The sequence below is a fragment of the Ammodytes marinus genome (assembly GCF_949987685.1).
Source record: "Ammodytes marinus genome assembly, chromosome: 13".
Taxonomy (NCBI): Eukaryota; Metazoa; Chordata; class Actinopteri; order Uranoscopiformes; family Ammodytidae; genus Ammodytes; species Ammodytes marinus.
This window is the reverse complement of record NC_137217.1, coordinates 12,525,024-12,542,813: the sequence shown is the minus strand read 5'-3', so window position 1 is coordinate 12,542,813 and position 17,790 is coordinate 12,525,024. Positions and strand designations below refer to the sequence as shown.

The 17,790-nt window shown below is 41.7% G+C and overlaps 1 protein-coding gene across 1 annotated transcript in view; it reads left to right on the top strand.

Annotated features, from left to right (window-relative positions):
• Positions 1-13,449, top strand: part of cobl (cordon-bleu WH2 repeat protein) — a 62,002-nt gene extending 48,553 nt beyond the window's left edge. Inside the window, exons 11-18 of the mRNA XM_080038861.1 lie at positions 5,009-5,318; positions 6,620-6,735; positions 6,892-7,083; positions 7,261-8,825; positions 8,938-9,171; positions 9,426-9,542; positions 10,663-10,953; positions 12,298-13,449. Of these exons, the coding sequence (XP_079894987.1) occupies positions 5,009-5,318; positions 6,620-6,735; positions 6,892-7,083; positions 7,261-8,825; positions 8,938-9,171; positions 9,426-9,542; positions 10,663-10,953; positions 12,298-12,381 (2,909 nt within the window). The 3' untranslated portion in view covers positions 12,382-13,449. The remainder of the gene's footprint in view (positions 1-5,008; positions 5,319-6,619; positions 6,736-6,891; positions 7,084-7,260; positions 8,826-8,937; positions 9,172-9,425; positions 9,543-10,662; positions 10,954-12,297) is intronic.
• Positions 13,450-17,790: the final 4,341 nt, after the last annotated feature.

The following is a 17,790-nucleotide window of genomic DNA, read 5'->3' as shown; positions in this document are numbered from 1 at the left end:
GCATCACTAGTCGTATGAGGATATTATATATTTCAAAAGTGCTGTTTTACAGTAAATGTGCTTTTGCCCCTACAACCCAATATGTTCTACAGATTGACTGTGTCCTATTTGTTATTCCACACAGGTCTGTTAGCATCACCCGTCTCCTGCGCTTTGTGTATCAAGCTCTGCGTTACGCATTTTTATTTCACTACTCTTTACTTAAACATAGCTTTTCATACATGAAGTCAATTGATACACATGTTATGCACAGCATAAGAATGAACTGAACTGTTTAGAATACGCTAGTGCCATTAGATGCTTAAACTAAATCTGGGCATCCAGTTTCATACATTACTAAATGCCGCCTCTAATTCCTATACATGTATAACATTTAACAAGTATTGAGGAGTGGAGTTTTATTGAAGACAGTAATATTAAAGGCCTCAGTGGGCAGCAATGACATAAAACCACAGTGTCAATCCGGGCACACATTTATTGCTATTCAAGCTTTTACCATTGACTTGTCTTGTATCTTCTTGGATCACACTACAAAGTCAAGAACACTACTGAAATTCTACTACTGGAGCATAGTTAAAAACTTACAATTGAATCCACTTGAACACTAGAGTTGCAGTATATTCACAGTGATAACCCTCTATAGCAGATGGAGAAAGGAGTTCTACCCATACAAACTCAAACCTCATCACCAGAAAAAAAAAATGTTGGAGAAGAAGAAGCTGTTTGAATGACAAGCAGTCTCTAAGACTGGGGTAGCAAAGAAACACACAGGCCAGGGGCATTGCCAACATTAATACATACACAGATCTTGAGGACTACATTATGTTTTCTGTGCTACTCTCCTTTAATAAAAATAAGTCCCTCCCTGCCTCCCTGCCCTGCCTGCATGCTGTTCTCTCCTACAGAAGCCAGTGATCGACCGGCGCCACCCAAACCTCGCCGTTCCTCCACCAAAGAGGCTCCCCAGCCTGTCCTACCCCCTACCCCGTCCTCCCCTCCCCATGAGCCCACACAAAGACACTCCCCACAGAGCTCCATGGAGGCCGAGGAAGCCGCTCCCCAGTGTAGGTTCCAGATGGACTGCCTCTCCCTCTCCTTCACTCTTCTTGCTCTCTTTTTATTTTGTCCATAGAAGCTGCTCTCCTGTTTTTCTAACTTCGTATGCCCTTCGTCCCAATCAGAATTTGTGCTTTCTGCAAAACTGTCCTCTACTGCTTAACGTTTGTGTGTGTGTGTGTGTGTGTGTGTGTGTGTGTGTGTGTGTGTGTGTGTGTGTGTGTGTGTGTGTGTGTGTGTGTGTGTGTGTGTGTGTGTGTGTGTGTGTGTGCGTGTGCGCGTGCGTGCGCGTATGTGCGTGTGCGTGTGTGAATGCTGCTCCCCTGTCCTCAAATGCTTTCCATCTCCCCATCAGCGACCCCGGCAGCTGAGTTGTTAAGTGATACTGGGTCCATGCAAGGTCAAGGTGCTTCATATCTATAAATGTCAACCTTTAAGCCGTGTTCTTTTCCCGGGGTTCAAAGGGTTAGGCCTGGGGGTCAACTCCAATCAACTTGAGTGCCTTATTTTGTTGCATTCATTCATGCAGTACCCATGGCAGTGTATTAGATAGGTATAATGGAAAACATTGCATGATGTTGTTGTACCATATGGACTTCCTCATGTTTCTGTATATGTTCTCTGCCTGACCAGGCTCCATGGCCAAAACAATTATCTTTCTCCTACGACTATTTCTTTCCCCGCTTTTAGGTTTTGGTCTGGAATGCTGCTGTCTTTATCGCCATCCATGCCAATTGCAATGTTCTTTGTCTATCCATTTCAAATCTCATCTGTTCTTTTCTCTACTCCCCACTCCCCCCACTCCCTCCTTTCTAGTGTACTGCTGTGGCCCTATGCGTCTGCGCTCCAAACACTCCTGAAGTGTCTCTGTGGCTTGACCCTTCTTGTGTCTGACACTCCTTTCCCATCACTTCCCTTTGCATCGTCCTGGACCTCATGTTATTTCTGCTGGACTTTCCTCTGAGGTTCAACGCTCTGTCTCCTCCCATTTCAAGATATTTTCTACTCTTTTCTTCTGCCCTCTTTTATTTGTCGTCAAGGTCTCATTGCTATCATCATTTTTCATGATCTAATGTCTATCACTTGCCTTCACTTTTATGTCACAATGTCGGCGACCGTATTGCAAATGTCCCTGCAATGTTTTGGATTTGATCCTATTGAGGACACAGAATGCTGCAAGTGAAAGAAAGTCACGTTTCCAATTTCATCCTAAAAGCAATTGTTTTTTTTTGTTGTTTTTTTTCTTTTCTTTTCTTTTTTTTACTATTGTATGTATGTACAGATGGTGGTTTTGCATTTCAGCTTGATCCACTGCTTGTTATTGATTATGCATGAGATCAGAGCTGAGCTAAAAGTGGACACACAGAATGTGGTCAGAGGACTATAGAATGACGGAGGAACTAAACCCTGTATGTATCAGTTACAGTGTGATTGATGAGTGACATGGTGAAATGAGGTTATGAGGCAAGGCCACGCGATATCTATCTGCCAATCGTTCGGAGACGTGATATCTGCAGATCAATAGTTGGACAGCGTATGTTGCTCTCTCTGTGCCTGTGCGTTGTGGCTTGGTTTAGAAACATGAGACCTGAATGCATTATTATGGATAGGGTGATCTATCAATGACATGTTTGCGTTTAGGTAGTGATGCTTCATGCATTTTAAAGACAATTGTATGAAATACGATACCTCTTTCCAAGGTGAGCTCATAACGGTCTACTTAGAGAATGGCACTAGACATGGATTTGTTTTAGAACTTTTGTTTTTACTTTTTATCATTGTTAAGGCTTATAGTTGCATGCATGCTTTACAGCTTGTTTTGAAAATGGCAGGTAGGGATCCAAAATAACTTTCAAATTCATATTTGAAAAAGAGGTTAATACTTTGCGGTCCAGAGCAAAGCCATGTATCATTTGGACATTTGGCGAAGAAAAGGGCAATACTTCATCTTATAGCAAAACTTGTTTACAATCATGAGCACTGCAAATGTTAAATGATGTTACACTTGTTTTTGTGTGTGGTGACTATGTCAAGATAGTGAAGGCCTTGTTTGTATCACATGACTTGTTCTGTACCACAATAATGCAACTGTTGCTTTGTGTGTCACATGGTCAGTCGTACAATTGTACATTCTTGGGATGGTGATTGTTATTTGTTGGCTCCGTTTGCAGAAATGTACAAGGTAGAGCTGATTTAAATTTTATTTGACAGTAAACCAATTTTTCATTCAAAATATAATTTACCATCTGCAAATTCTAAGTCATTCAGTTATAGTGCACATGTATAATCTACGCAGATGATCTTTACTTTATTGAGCCTGTAGAGTTGTCACAGTGAACAGATTACACCAACAGAACACTTTTCTGTAAAGACCATCTGTGTTGTGATTGTTAAACAGAATATATGTTTTGAAAGACGTTTTTAAATTAAAGTGTTGCAGGCTGGATGAAGATTGAAGGACTCTGGTTTGTGAATGTGCATGGATTGCCATGGTTAGATTTTGACGAGTAACACAGTCACAGTATGGATTTACTTGGGACACTTTTTCGTTTGAATTTAACTGATGCATGTGAAGTCATATTGATTTGGAACTATGTGTGGATACTTGCTTGTGTGTTTATAATGCAAGTATATACGTGCATGTATAAAATATGAGAGCATGACAAAGTGTACGTATGTTTGTGTGTGTGTGTGTGTGTGTGTGTGTGTGTGTGTGTGTGTGAGTGTGTGTGTGTGTGTGTGTGTGTGAGAGTTAGTGTTGATTGCGGCCATAGTTGGCATGACTAAGCTGTTGCTGGGAAGGAGCTGGGAGGACAGCCCTGTGAGTCATCACCACATCTCCTGGAACTGAGTGTTCTCTCCACACCATTACAGCCACGGCCAAAACTGTCAGGCCTATCACACACACACACCAACACAGGAAGATATATTGCAGCACAATGCATGCACAAATGCACGCACACGATCGCACAGACACCTGGTATTACAAACAACAGCTCTCACTGTTAAACTCATTTTAAAGAATCCTCCAATGAGTTCCCGGTGTTGTGTATGATGGCTGGGCTGCTGACAACCTAACACATGGTACATTAATTTTTATTCACTTGGCGTTGAGTTTAGTAGGATCAGTGACAGACTAAATAAGTTCTCCGAAACCCACAGAACTGACCAGAGCATGACTGTGCTAAAGAGATGAGAGGGTATGACGCAATGCTATCTTTCCCGGGAACCTAAAACAGTACTGTGAGAATCTAATTAAAAGGGGTTTGTTTACACTAGGTCCACCCACACATCGTTAAAGCTGTTTTATCAAGCCACAAGTGGTTGTGCTCCGGGGCTTGCATTTGTATATTTGGCTTGTGTGTGTGTGTGTGTGTGTGTGTGTGTGTGTGTGTGTGTGTGTGTGTGTGTGTGTGTGTGTGTGTGTGTGTGTGTGTGTGTGTGTGTGTGTGTGTGTGTGTGTGTGTGTGTGTGTGTGTGTGTGTGTGTGTGTGCGCGTGTGTGCGTGTGTGTGTGGCATCAGGATGAATGTTGGGACTAAAGTAAAACACTTCCTCTGTCTTCTTCTTCTTCTTCTCTCACTTGGTCTTTGGGCTTACCCTGCATCTTGTGCTTTTTTTTCAACAAATGTACTCAAGATTTGTTGTGTTGTTTATCCTATTTTTTTTCCCCAGGTGTCAAAACTATGTTAAGGTTTGTGCATTTGAGAAATTACAAATAATAGTAATAAGGTAATGCATGGGCTGAGAAAAAACCTGAAGCCTCTCTGTTGTCTTATTTGGACAAGTATCCTTTTCTACCCTGCTACATGGCAGTTCTCAGTCCTTTAGTTTCACCATACACTACCTAACACCATTGGAAACCCTTTGATTTGGTATTTTAAGTTGCTGTAAATTGTCCTAAAGTACAAGTAATAGCACCCTAAAAATGTTCTTCTTCTATCTTACCCCAGCTTGGCTTCACTCCACGCGGAGTTCCACAGCCGGTGGCCAGAAAGCAAAAGCTGAAACCCTGGAGGAGGAGACGGTGTCCTTGGGCAGCAGCAGCAGCGGTGGTGGCGGCAGCCTGCCTGACCAGGGATACGCTGCCTCTGAGGGCATGGCAGAGGGCGAGGTCAGCTCCCCATCAGACACACAACCCACGTCCCCAGATGGGAGTCTGTCCCTGGATGGATGTGGCGGAGGAGAGAGACTGCTGGGACCAGTGCGGGACAATTCCAGCGACAGTGACGAGGGATGTGCCACCTGGGGATCAAGACACAGGTAGAGAGGTGGTCATGAAAATGATTGATGTTTTTAGAGGGGGGTCCCCGACTACTACGAATTTAAATGGTTGAATTCGGGCTAACCCTAACCCTATATATAGTCAACTATATAATATTTTGGCTATCAAGATGATGATATATTACTATAGCCTCACTCAAGATGGAGAGGCACATTAAGAAATCTATCCTGGCCTCAAGATAATAAGAATGACTCTTGTCTACCTGAGTTTGAACTACCGGTATTTTGCTGTTCAGTATCACCCCTGTATTTTCACCTGAAGTTTTAACTCTTTCAGCCAATGTTCAGCCATACTAAATCCCTCCATTGTTTCTTACTGTGTCTATAGAAATAACCAAGAGCAGTTCCCGTCATGTGTTGTATTTGAGTTGTGGCCAAAGCTGGGTGTCGCAACCGCTAGAGCTGGGCATTCGTAGTTAAGGTTCTAGGCCCTTATTCAAAGGCATTTCTGGAAAATTTGCCCAAGATCACTTTTCGCCTGTTAAGTTATTGTGAAATGTGTATGGTAATGTGCCCAGAACAGGGTTTCTGGGTCGATGACTTTACTTAGAGAAACTTTATGAATCCAGGGCCTGGCTGCTGGCTCCTAAGTATTCCAGGAAATCCCCATAGCCCACAAGTCCAACTTTCTTAGAAGACAAATTCTATTTGGTTTGGGTTTCTTGTTGCAATTTGTTATGGCTAATACGCTAGCAATTCATCACAATGCTGTGTTGAGACCTTGAAGAGAGTGAAGGAAGTTTAAACTGTGCTAACATCTTTACAGCTACATGTTTCAAAGCCAGCAGGCTCCAATAAAAAAACGACAACAATTTTAAACGGCCACAAAATATTTTAAACTAATTAATTTGTTTTATATTTCTTCTACTACTGAACTGCTTTTAACTTTGTGTGGTAGATTAGTAATGGGATGGCTGCTGAATGTAACAACAGCAGCAAATAAGCAGGTCATAAAGTATATTTGATGGTGACTGTTAAATAAAATAGAGTCATGGGGAGTGCAGCTGCATTATAGCTGGCAATATGCATAATCTCTCATTTGCATTCCAAAAGTTATGGGGCGTGCATGTGTGCATGCTTGTGTGCGTGCCTGCGTGTGTGCATGGGTGCGTGTGTGCATGTGTGTGTGTGTGTGCGTGCGTGTGTGTGTGTGTGTGTGTGTGTGTGTGTGTGTGTGTGTGTGTGTGCGTGCGTGCATGTGCATGCGTGCGTGTGTGTGTGTGTGTGTGTGTGTGTGTGCAGATCTCTATTTGACACATGTTTTTATGAATCATCCTCAGGCATGATGACATCAGCCCACAGAAGTCAGGCAGGTTAAAAGACAGCTATCAAGACGACCCAGAGCTCACAGCCGAGCTACATCAGACTCTGGCAGATTTTGAAGCTGGCCTTGCAGGTGAGGCGGCATGCCAAGGACCGCAGTTCACCCATTATCTTAAGATGGATTCATATTTATACACTGAATTCTGATAAGCAAAATTTGTAGTAATATTCCTAAAAACCCAAACCAGTATATTATCTAATAACCCCTTGATCTGTTCCCCTTTTCCAGACCACATACATATAGTCTCAGCAAAAGAAACAGCCTATACTATGTCCACAGACAGCAATGAGGTGCCGGTGTCGGTAGTGGACATGGACGTGCCAGTCACAGCCATAGACGAAGTGCTGGAGGACTATGAATGTAACACTGTGGACAATGAGGGAAAGTCACTAACCAGGACTGAATCAGCCGGCAGCAAAGGTATGAAGAACAATATGCCTACAATATTTCATTTATACTTTGTTTTACACAAGCCTTTCGAGTCCATTTATTCAGACTAAATTATATCAATACAGTACGGTCTAAAAAGTGCTTAGTATTTTAATCTATATTTTAAATTTTAAATTTACTTTTTCTTCCCCCCCCATCTCATCACAGGTCCAGGCTTTTGTCTCAAGTCCAGTCTGGAACCACAGAACAAAAACAACAATGCTTGCACGACCGCTGAAGGTAATAAAAGGAGCAGTGCAAATACTCAACAGCCGCACAGCAAGCCACTGGAGAGCAGGTCTTCAGTTGATAAACAGGAAGAAAAGATACTAAAGGGCAAAATGAAAGAGACAAATATCACTCATACCAAACGTGTGAAAGAGGATAAGCAAAGAACGACATCAACAGTTAAATCTAACGGTGACGTGCAGAGACCAGGCAAGAGCGCTGAGATCAACCCTGAGCCAGTGAAAAGCAACGCTCAATCTTTGGAAGGGAAGAAGCCTGTTATTCCACCAACCATTCAGAGATCCACGTCCACAGAGAGAGATGAAGAGATGCACAGGGTTAACCAAAACAACTCCAACACGTCACTCGGTAAAATCACTCACACCAGCACGTCGCGCTTTGGTTTGAAAACGTTCACAGTGGTCCCTCAGAAACCCCCTGTGGTGCGCAATGCTACTGAAGTGCCAGCTGTCACGTTAAGTGTCGGTGCCATTAAGATCGACGATCAAGGAAACATGGTGAAGGAGGGAACCATCTCCCGAAACAAATTTGGTGGTTCATCAGAGGCGGGAATTAATTGCAGCGAGGAATCTCCGCCACTTCTTGGAAAAGCCAAAGCTTTTTGGAGCTCAAATGAGAGACAAGAACGTGATGTGCCCCACAACAAAGGTGTCATTGATAAGGCAAAGGAGAGCACAGACTGCCTCAAAAGTACTCCCACTGCAATCTCAGAAACTACATTAATAAAGACCAGAACCACAGAGGACCTGAAAACAGCGCAAACTTCACTCAATAATAAACCTGCGGAAAGAGCCCAGCTAAAAGAAATGGTTAGAGAAGAGAGTAAATCACTTGTGATATACGTCCAAGTTGCAGAAAAGGAGCATGGAGAAGAGGAGAGCAAGATTTCTGCCCTCCCCCCTCCAATCCTTCCAAAGAAAGACCTGTCCTTCCTCAAACCATCCAGACGAACGTCCAGCCAATACGTGGCGTCTGCCATCAATAAATACGCCCCGAAAACCTCCGTTAAACCCAACTCCATACCTAACAAACCTGACTCCTCTGCTTCTTCCAAGACACATACCTACGGCCTCCAGAGATCAGGTCGCTCCATGCAAGTCAATCCACAGCAATCGTCCCGCTCGTCTGTGTCGGATCATAAAGACATCCAATCCGCTTCTAAATCCGACGTGCCCGGCCCTAAGAGATCTATGAGCTTCCCAGAGTATGTGTCCGATGGCCGGAGAGGTTTTGGAGAAGTGAGGCCAGAGAGGGGAGGATTTGGAAGTTGTGTTGCATCCTCCAATGCGCCGGAAACAGAAACGACCAAGAGTAGGCACGTTCAGTCCAGTGGCTCCACCCCAACCAATATGACCGCCAGAAATGACAGAGACCATATTAAAGATATTCGACCCAGAAGCCCCAGCCCTGCACAAAACAGACCTGTGCGCTCCTTCGCCAAACCACCCACAGCCCCCAAGACTGTATCCCTAGGTCAGGCAAGTGTAAGTAAAAACCTTTATATTTATATTTATAAATATTTCATTTTGTTCTGGGTGTCCTCAAAGCAACATTATTTTTACAGTACACTCACGTTTTACACATCTTGTTTTTCAGAACACGAGGGACATGACCAATACAGCCACCCATTTAACACCTGATGCCAAACCAAAAGCTGCTGTGGCAGTGGCAGACAGCGGTGTGAGCCCTGGGCCTCCGCTGGTGACGGTGTTCGGCACAGTTCAAAAGTTCAGACCGGTGATCTGTAAGTCTGTTGAGAAAGAGACCTCTCTGCACGGCAACCTGATGGAGGCTATCCAGACAGGCGGAGGAAGAGATAGGCTCAAGAAGGTGAGATCCACATAAATATACTGCAGTATATGGATGGATGGATGGATGGATGGATGGATGGATGGATGGATGGATGGATGGATGGATGGATGGATGGATGGATGGATGGGAGTGAGGGAGTGAGAGAGAGAACGTGTGATCAGTATGCTAATTGGAAGAATGTTTTAGGATAGCATTTACCCCACTACCAGTATTTGAAATACACCATACCAAAATAAAAAGGTGATTTGGATTTACCTCTCTTTCATTTTTAGATAACCACTTCTGGTCCCAGCAGCATGAAGAAAGCATCTTATGTTGATGAGGAGAATGAGCGGGATGCTCTTCTGGCTGCCATCCGAGCCAAGAGCAGCTCTGGAAGGCTGAATAAGGTAAAATACCATCTGAGCTATTGACGCAATATCACTCAATGTCTGTCAATATCAAGGGGGTGATAGGGAGATTAAGATATTAGTATGAGTAATTGTTTGTTTGAAAAATAAATATATGATCCACTTTCACCTTCCTTTATCCTCAAATAAATGTTCATACAATACATTATACACATCAACAGTACTCTCAAACTCTTCTTTTTAGAGGAGTGAATGTTATGGTTTGGCATTGTGTAAAGCCTCCCATGATCCCCAAAGACTTTTCCTCAAGCACCATAGTTGAAGTTGATTGAGATGTTTGGTTTAGGGAGAAATGGCATAAGAACTATTAGTTTCTGATACAGTATATAAAGTGTGTATCCTCCTCCCCTTGACGACCCCGTAATCACACAAGGTCAAAATGTTTTTCACCCCCAATGCTTTGGTTTATAACCACATATCTGCAAAAATAACTTCCTTCCTATGTATACACTCAGCCTTGTTGCACTTAAAAAAAAGTGCACTCATTGCAATTATACGTAGTATACCAAGTAGGCCTATGTTTAGCTAGCAATACCTTACTGTTGATGAAGTAAGGTATTGCTTGCTAGTTAGAAGCTCACCGAACCATGCATGAACCAAGTTATGCAAGCATGGCTGTCTATTTCCATTCCTCTGTGTGGACTGTGAGCCGTGGTTTACTGTCATTTAAGGAGACATGTGGAATGAACGGGGCAGAAAACGCATTGCTGAAGCTGAAACATCTGCGCTTCTATTCTGGAGAATCCACACCAGAAGTGGAATCTGTGGAATGCTGCATGACAGAAATCCTGCGCCTCTTAAACACAAAAAGAATGTAGAAACTATATAACTATTGAAAATGGAAAAACAAAACTAAATGAGATAAAAGTGATATAAATGTGAAAAATACTCAATGCAGAAAGATTAGGTAAGAAAATGATATGTTTAGAATAAAAAAGTATTTCTCTATGTGCGTGCTCAAGGTTGTTGTCACATGCACTTGTGTGTTGGGCCTTGTGTGTGAGAGAGTTCAAATGCACATGTATGTGAAAAGAGCTGGCCCCCTGCCTATGTTTAAGTGTCTACAGTTACCATTGTCTCACTCCTTTGTGTTCTACAGACCAAATCGGAGGCTGCTGATGAGCTTGAAAGGTTCAGGAAGACTTCTGAAGGAGAGAAAGCTGCAGGCCTTCCCCCCTCTCCCTCTCCCTCTCCCCCCTTCTCCACTCGCACTTCTCCTCCTGTCTTTGCCCCACCACCACCAGCGCCCCCTCCTCCCCTGCTCTTGCCCCAGGTTAAGCCTAGCACTGTGGCACATCCCAGTGCTAATGCCCCTGAGAACCCTGGGTTGACCAGGGAGGCTATGCTGGAGGCCATTCGCTCTGGATCTGCTGCTGAGAGGCTAAAAAAGGTACAAATACAGAACAATACAGCATCTATTTACACTGTTCTTTAAACGTTACTGCACAACTCTCTTCTCCCTTTAAAAAGTAAAAAAGAAAATCATTTAAAGGTGCACTGTACAGTTTGAGTTTAGGGAGATGTGTTCACATGTGAAGAGCCTGCAGTTAGTTTACAAAACAGATTTAGTTTACATATAATTCTTAGTCTTGAATGGTTATATCATCAAGTGCCTCATATTATTAATTTGAGGCATCTGGAACCAAATGTAAGATTAGAATATGTTTGCAAACAAAACTATGGGAGCTGCTGCTGTTAACAACAACAGTGAAATTGTAACTTTTAAGGTAGCTTCCTAACTTCAAACAGTGTCCCAGGGATCCAATTTCCTTGTAGGGAAGGTTGTTTATTCAGTTATGAGAATATACCTTAAAAGAAATCCACTTCTCCGACACATATCTCATCAAATTACATCAAAAGCGTTTTAATATCTACCCCTCACACGTATTGTCTGCAAAACAGAGGAAAAACACAGAAGAAATGAAAAATAAAACAAAAATGACATACGCTTTATTTATGAACAGAAGTACGGCAAGTGTTGGAAACCTTTTAATGAGTGTTTCTTTTCCATTAATCATGGTGCACAAAACAACATAATTCACCCAGAGATACTCTTCCCCAAGAAGAGAGTGAGGGGGCAAGGCAAGACACAGACATGGAAGTAGGCAGAGACAGAACAGATAGAGGCCATGGAAGCCAGAGGCAACAGCAGGAAAAAAAAAACATATGATTTGAACCGGTGTCTTTCTTCTCACATCTGTGGTTGTGGTTTGTCACATTCTGCCTCATTTGGGAGACATCCTTGTCAGAACAAAGCTCTCCTGCAGTGCAGCAGCAGCCGGGAAACTGGAAATGAAATGCAGATTGAAACACATTCAAAGATCCATCTGACAGCCGTACTGTACCGCTTTGTGAATACTTTCAAGAAGATAAAGTTCATTTTGGGGTCAGCAGCCCTGTAAAGTTAGAGTCGCCTGAAACATTTTAACATTAGGATTTTTGAGTTGTGTTAAATTGGGTCGGGAACCATAGCAACAAATGAATAGTTTTAAGGGAAATAATAAGGAGGGGAATAAGTACTTTTGATCACATCTCTTTTGAGGGATGAGGGACAACATTTTCTTTCAGTGAAGTTTCTTTCAGTTTAGCTTATTTGTTTTTCTTTCTGTATTCAGTGAGACTCCGCAAAACCACAGAACCTGTTATATTCTGTCCTGCACGCCATGAATGATCACTCCTGTCGCTAGCAAAGTGGAGGGCTACGGTAATGACGTGTGGTGTCTCTTTTAACTAGGTCGCTGCGCCCACAAAGACACTCAAAGTGAACGGCAGACTGGGAACGATCCGACCAACTTCCTCCACACTCCCTCATCAATAAGAGGGGAAGCCCACAGCACCGCGACAACGAATCATCCATCAAGTTTAATTTCACTTTCTGTTTTTTTGCCATTGTGGTTTTGCAACGGACGTTTAAAAAACTGGACCGCATTTTGAGTGAACGCTACTCGAAGATTTTGGGGAATCTTATTTTACACGTGACCCCATATTCCGAAGAATAACATAATGATGATTTTCAACATGCTATATAGTTAAACAAGACAATTCTAAAGGGGCTTCACAGCTCTCACTACTAGTCTGGGGCCTTTTTAAACTGATGCACTCAAATGTAAAGGCTTTTGTATAAAAGTAAAGGAATGATTTAAACATTTCTTCTTGAAAGGGAACTCTAAGTAGCCAAACACCAGGAACATATGTCTGATAAAGGTGTCATTGTTGAAAGGTTTGTAGTTAATTCCAACTAATTATAACAGATATCCCAGTGTCTAACAAAAGCTTGCTGGATTAAGTTCAAATCCATATTTATAATGTATCGCTATTCCCTAACATATCTCGCCATCTGTACTTGAATTCAGTAGTTTTAACTGGAACGTTGTACAAAATGTGTGCCAATGAAAGCAAATTGAAATGGTTGTTGCTACTTTCAGACCTTTTTTTTTCATTCTGATATTTTATTAAATTTTTTTACCATAGTTATGTTATGGATGCCTTATACCGTTGCACAGTCAGTGTTATGTATGATGTTTGCTGTTAAAAGTTCTTTGTGGGGTGCAATATGAAGGATCTGATTATGTTTCCATATTTGAACTACTTAATATTTGCTTGACGAATTAAGATAATTTAAACCTTAAGTACACTTAAGAAAATAATGGATATATATCCATTGACTGCTGGATTTTGTGTAATATTGTTTTTCCAGATCTTGTCTGTAATGCCAACCTATACAGTTCTTGGCTCTAAGGAGGACGTACGAAGGTGGTGAATTGTGCCTGTTTGCTCAATGTGCTCCTCATTCAGCTTTTAAGTTGTGCTGCTGTTTAAAATCTAGAGACATTGTTATACATGGTCAGTGGTGATATGACTGGCCGCGCCTTTGATGATTGATATATGAGAGAAATTAAGATGAACCTTTCATTTCCTTGAGATTTCAAACTGTTTGAAGCACTGTTATTGAAGTATATTAATGGTGGATGTCACCATGAACAAAGAGAACAGTTCATTGTTAGTTAACATTAAACAGCAAGTCACTTTTCATATGGCTGTGTAATAAAAGCCAGTAGTCGTAGGAAAGCAGTAGCTTATGTTATCAATGGCCTTGATTTAGGCAAGTCTTAGTGCATTCCATTCTGCTTGTCTCTAGGTGAAGTTTACAGTATGGAGTAGCTATGGGTGATAGAGAGACAGAGAGTGGACTACATGCCATAGAAATGCATATTTATGGATTAAGTAGTATGTCTATGTTTTTCTAGAATGAAGAAGAACCTAGAGCAACCATATTCAGGTGTAAATGCTTGCTGCTGTGGATCGTGAGATAAATCTTGAGTAAAGGGAGTCATATCCCTAGTTTAATAGAGACTTGTTTTAATTTATGCTCAGTTTCAACTCTCAAAAAAAATGTATGATTTACCTTCAGAGTGAAAGCTTAAGAGCTTTTCTGTTTTGTTTTGTTTCCGTCTAACTAGAAGGGATTATTTCATTCCTGCTAGATGGCTGCGTCCACACACGGTAGCCTTCAGCACATTGTACTATGTATATTTTGTAACCTTAAAAAAGAAATTATGCCGTGAAAGATTTGATTTAAATCTTTGATAGATAGCTATACTTCACCGATAGTGTGAACATTTCATAAGCTATTGCTTTTTAAGTTTTAAATGCACATTTTTTTCTTTTTTGGAAAGTTGCACAGTTATTTTTTGTCTACCTACAGTACTTTTTGATTCAATAAATCATTTTGTAATCAAGTAAAAACTGATATGCTTCTTGTAATTTAGCCTTATTCAATGATCATTTACATGTCTCCTTCTCAAGTAGCATATAGTTAGGCAAATGTTAGATTGAGCAGATGATGACACGCACCTTGCCCTGAAAGTGCCTGTGCCATTCTCAGAACGGTGGTTGCCTGCAGACTGTGGTCGTCCTGCTGTTCTTATGAAATATATTGTATCCTCTCACTCTCTCTGACACACCACAGATGAGCTACTATTCCGGGCAGGCGCTCATGGCCCTGACTCATCGCTTTGTGGTCCCACAGAATGACTCTCACAGAACTTCAACCTAACCTCCATTCCTGACTCCTGAAAATGCCTCTACCTTCCCCAGAAAGAAGCAACTGAATGATGCAAATCTCCACATTAGTTGCACAATCACATGAAAACACACAGTGTGGATGCTGGAGAAAGTTGTTGTTGAACTCAATCCTTTTTGAAGGATCTCATTTGCCAGAATGTGTGTGAGGTCGGTCAGAAGCAGACAGAGAAGTTGGAACTTCAACTTTATTGTCAATTTCTGCAAAATGTGCCAGATATACAGAGCCATCGAAAACTAAGTTTATCTCCGACCCACGATGCAATAAGTACACACGGATACAAAAAGAGAAGTCATTTAAAATAAATAAATTCTAGCAAAAGTAAGGCAAAACCAAACAGTATAGAACATTATTTACAATATGTGCAATCTACAGTAAACTAAGAAATTGAAAATGTACAATATAACGGCACGACTATGTTCAGAGTATAAATATTGAATGTAAAAGGTACTGATGTAGGTGGAAAGTGTCCCCGAGAGTCTCAAGTTCTATCGACCTGCAAGTCATAAACAAATACTGGTTCTTTTTAAATAACTTTCTTCTTCTGTTGAACTGACCAGTGCAGGGCGGTGTTTTTTTTTAATAGCAGTGGAACTGGTCAGAGAGATTCTATAAGGGTGATCTTGGATGTGTTGGCCAGAGAGATGCAAATTCCTGCAGAGAACCACAGGCTCTCTTGTGGGTCAGAATTCATGCTCGCTCTCCAGACGTTCTAATCTGCCATACAAATCACTGAAGGGTGTGTTTGGGAGGCTGTGTGAGTGATATGTTTTGCCATGAGTTTGTACATGTGTTTGACCTTGTGCCTGTGTTACAGTTCCAAACCATTTTAGAACCATTCCAGCAACGTAAACAGCCTCCAAATCAAGAATAACCAGAAGATCACACCACATAACAAAGCAGCCTTAAATTAATTTAGCTTTGGCTCTGCCTTTACCAACCTTCTTGGCAAGGCTGTTGTTGCCGTAACAGTTTCGTGTGTAAGCAGGGACGATGTGTTCTGGATGTCGCCATGCCAGTCATCATGTTGACTAATTTGACAACTTTAGACACACTATAATCAGACAATTTAAAACAGCCACTTTGTGTAGATGTGCGTGTGACGGTTAGTTAACCATTTGCATGATGTTTTGCTCAAGGAGGAGCAACAGACACAGACTAAAAGAGTTCCCACTCAGGCAGCTTTGACTAAAAGCATACTCATCCGTGCTCCTGTGAGCCACTTTAGTGAAATCCATTCACCAACTGCCTCGGCTTATATTACACAGCTTTGTAAGCTTGGACTGGCTAACTTATGACTGATGGACACGGTGCCAGCGACTGTCAGCAGGGGTTTGTATTGACTTTGTTTCCTGATGTTAGGTAGTCTACTATGTATCTGATCAATCAATTTCAACAAAGGGCCTGTGTGATGCTGAATGTCTGATGAGGTGAAATCAACATAATGCGTGTCTCTCGGGGAGAATGCTTTGTTGGAAATATGAGTGGCATGACTATGTGTTTGTATGTAAGCATGTGTGTGATGCAATGGCTGCAAAATGTCTGCTCTTTGAATGCGGGTGTTTACACATCTAGGGGGGACACAGCTTGAGCCCCCCTGTTGTGCCGATCCAGATCCAGACACATACAGACACAGCTCGGGACTGATGACCTTTTGCACTTCAGACTCCCATGGTGTGTTCCCATCAGTTAAGCTTACCCAAGTCTGAAATATCACAGGCCGTATGAAAAACGAACTGTCACCTGCTTATCCCCGGTGTCACTTCAGCCCTGAGGCAGCACTTCGTCTGACAGGGCCGTGGGGTCTGTTTCAAGTCATTGCCTTTGGTAGACGTACCTCTGCCCAAATATTTTATTAATATGATATGTTTTTAAGTCCTTACCAGCTTAAATTGCAGTAATACCTGAGCTGGATGGACGCCTCTTTTTGTTGCTCTCAGTCATAAAAACATAACAAGATCTTATGCAATACCTCCACAATAAAAACACAGCAGTTGCCACCAAGGTAACTGTGGTGCAATGAGACTTGACCCCCAGTTGTGCAATAATCATACCTCACAGTTACCCTTGTGGAAAGGGGACTTTAGTTACCTTGTTGTCTTTAACTTTGTTGTTGTGGTGTAATGTAACCATATTCTTGTCAGGTGACCATTATATTCCTGAGAAGAAACTTTAGGTAGAAATCTGTAGCTCTGCCATGCACAAATAAAAGTGTGCCCCTTGCTACAGCCAGTTAACACATATATCACGTTTACTTTTGTTTATGAAAACACTGATTGTATTGTTGGAACAGTGGCACAGGTACGGTATATCTTTAAGGGGCAGGAAGGAAGCTATTTGTCTAATTGGCCTATTACGTTTTAATACAGAAAAGAACTATAAATGGTCGTTGTTTCATAGCACAATATTCCCAATGGTACAGTATAGATTCACACAAAGTCAAGGACATATTTAATGTCCACACAGGGTTGCATTTTAAAATATCCACTGATAAAAGCAAAGAGATGAATGACTCATAACCAATACACTTCAAGTTCAGTAATGGCTTGATACATCTTTATTCACAGGGTGCTCAATAAACAGAAGCATGTAGCCTATGTAGATGTACACCGAACACATCCATTTTAAGATTCAATACAGATTAGATTCCCCCTCTTAATTTTCCTCACGTTCTCTGGCAAGCAAGAAAAGGAAGCAAGGCAGACAACACCCTCCTGTTGTTGTGCCTTCAACCCCTCTAGTTCATAGAATTAAGGTCAAATGTGTGACTATACACCAAACAAAATCAATCCATTATTGTTTCCTATGTCATGTATTTACTTTAAAGTAGGCTGTATTGAATCAGTCTGCTATTTAAGTGTGTAACCGATGCATGAAATCAAACCATTTAAAAGTGTATACTATATTAATGCTGTAAATAGCTACTTTACTACTACTGTTTTATAGATCTGAGTATTATATATCTGCAGGCCTAACATTGATGGAGCAGATGCATTTCTCTTGTCTTGAAAAATATATATTTTAAAATAGTTTTACAAAAACAACTCGACAACTTGTTGAAAGTATGGAATATTTGCACGCGCCGCGGTGCCAGTGAGACCGCTCTTCCAAAAACCAATGGAACTCTCTGAACGCGCCTTTATT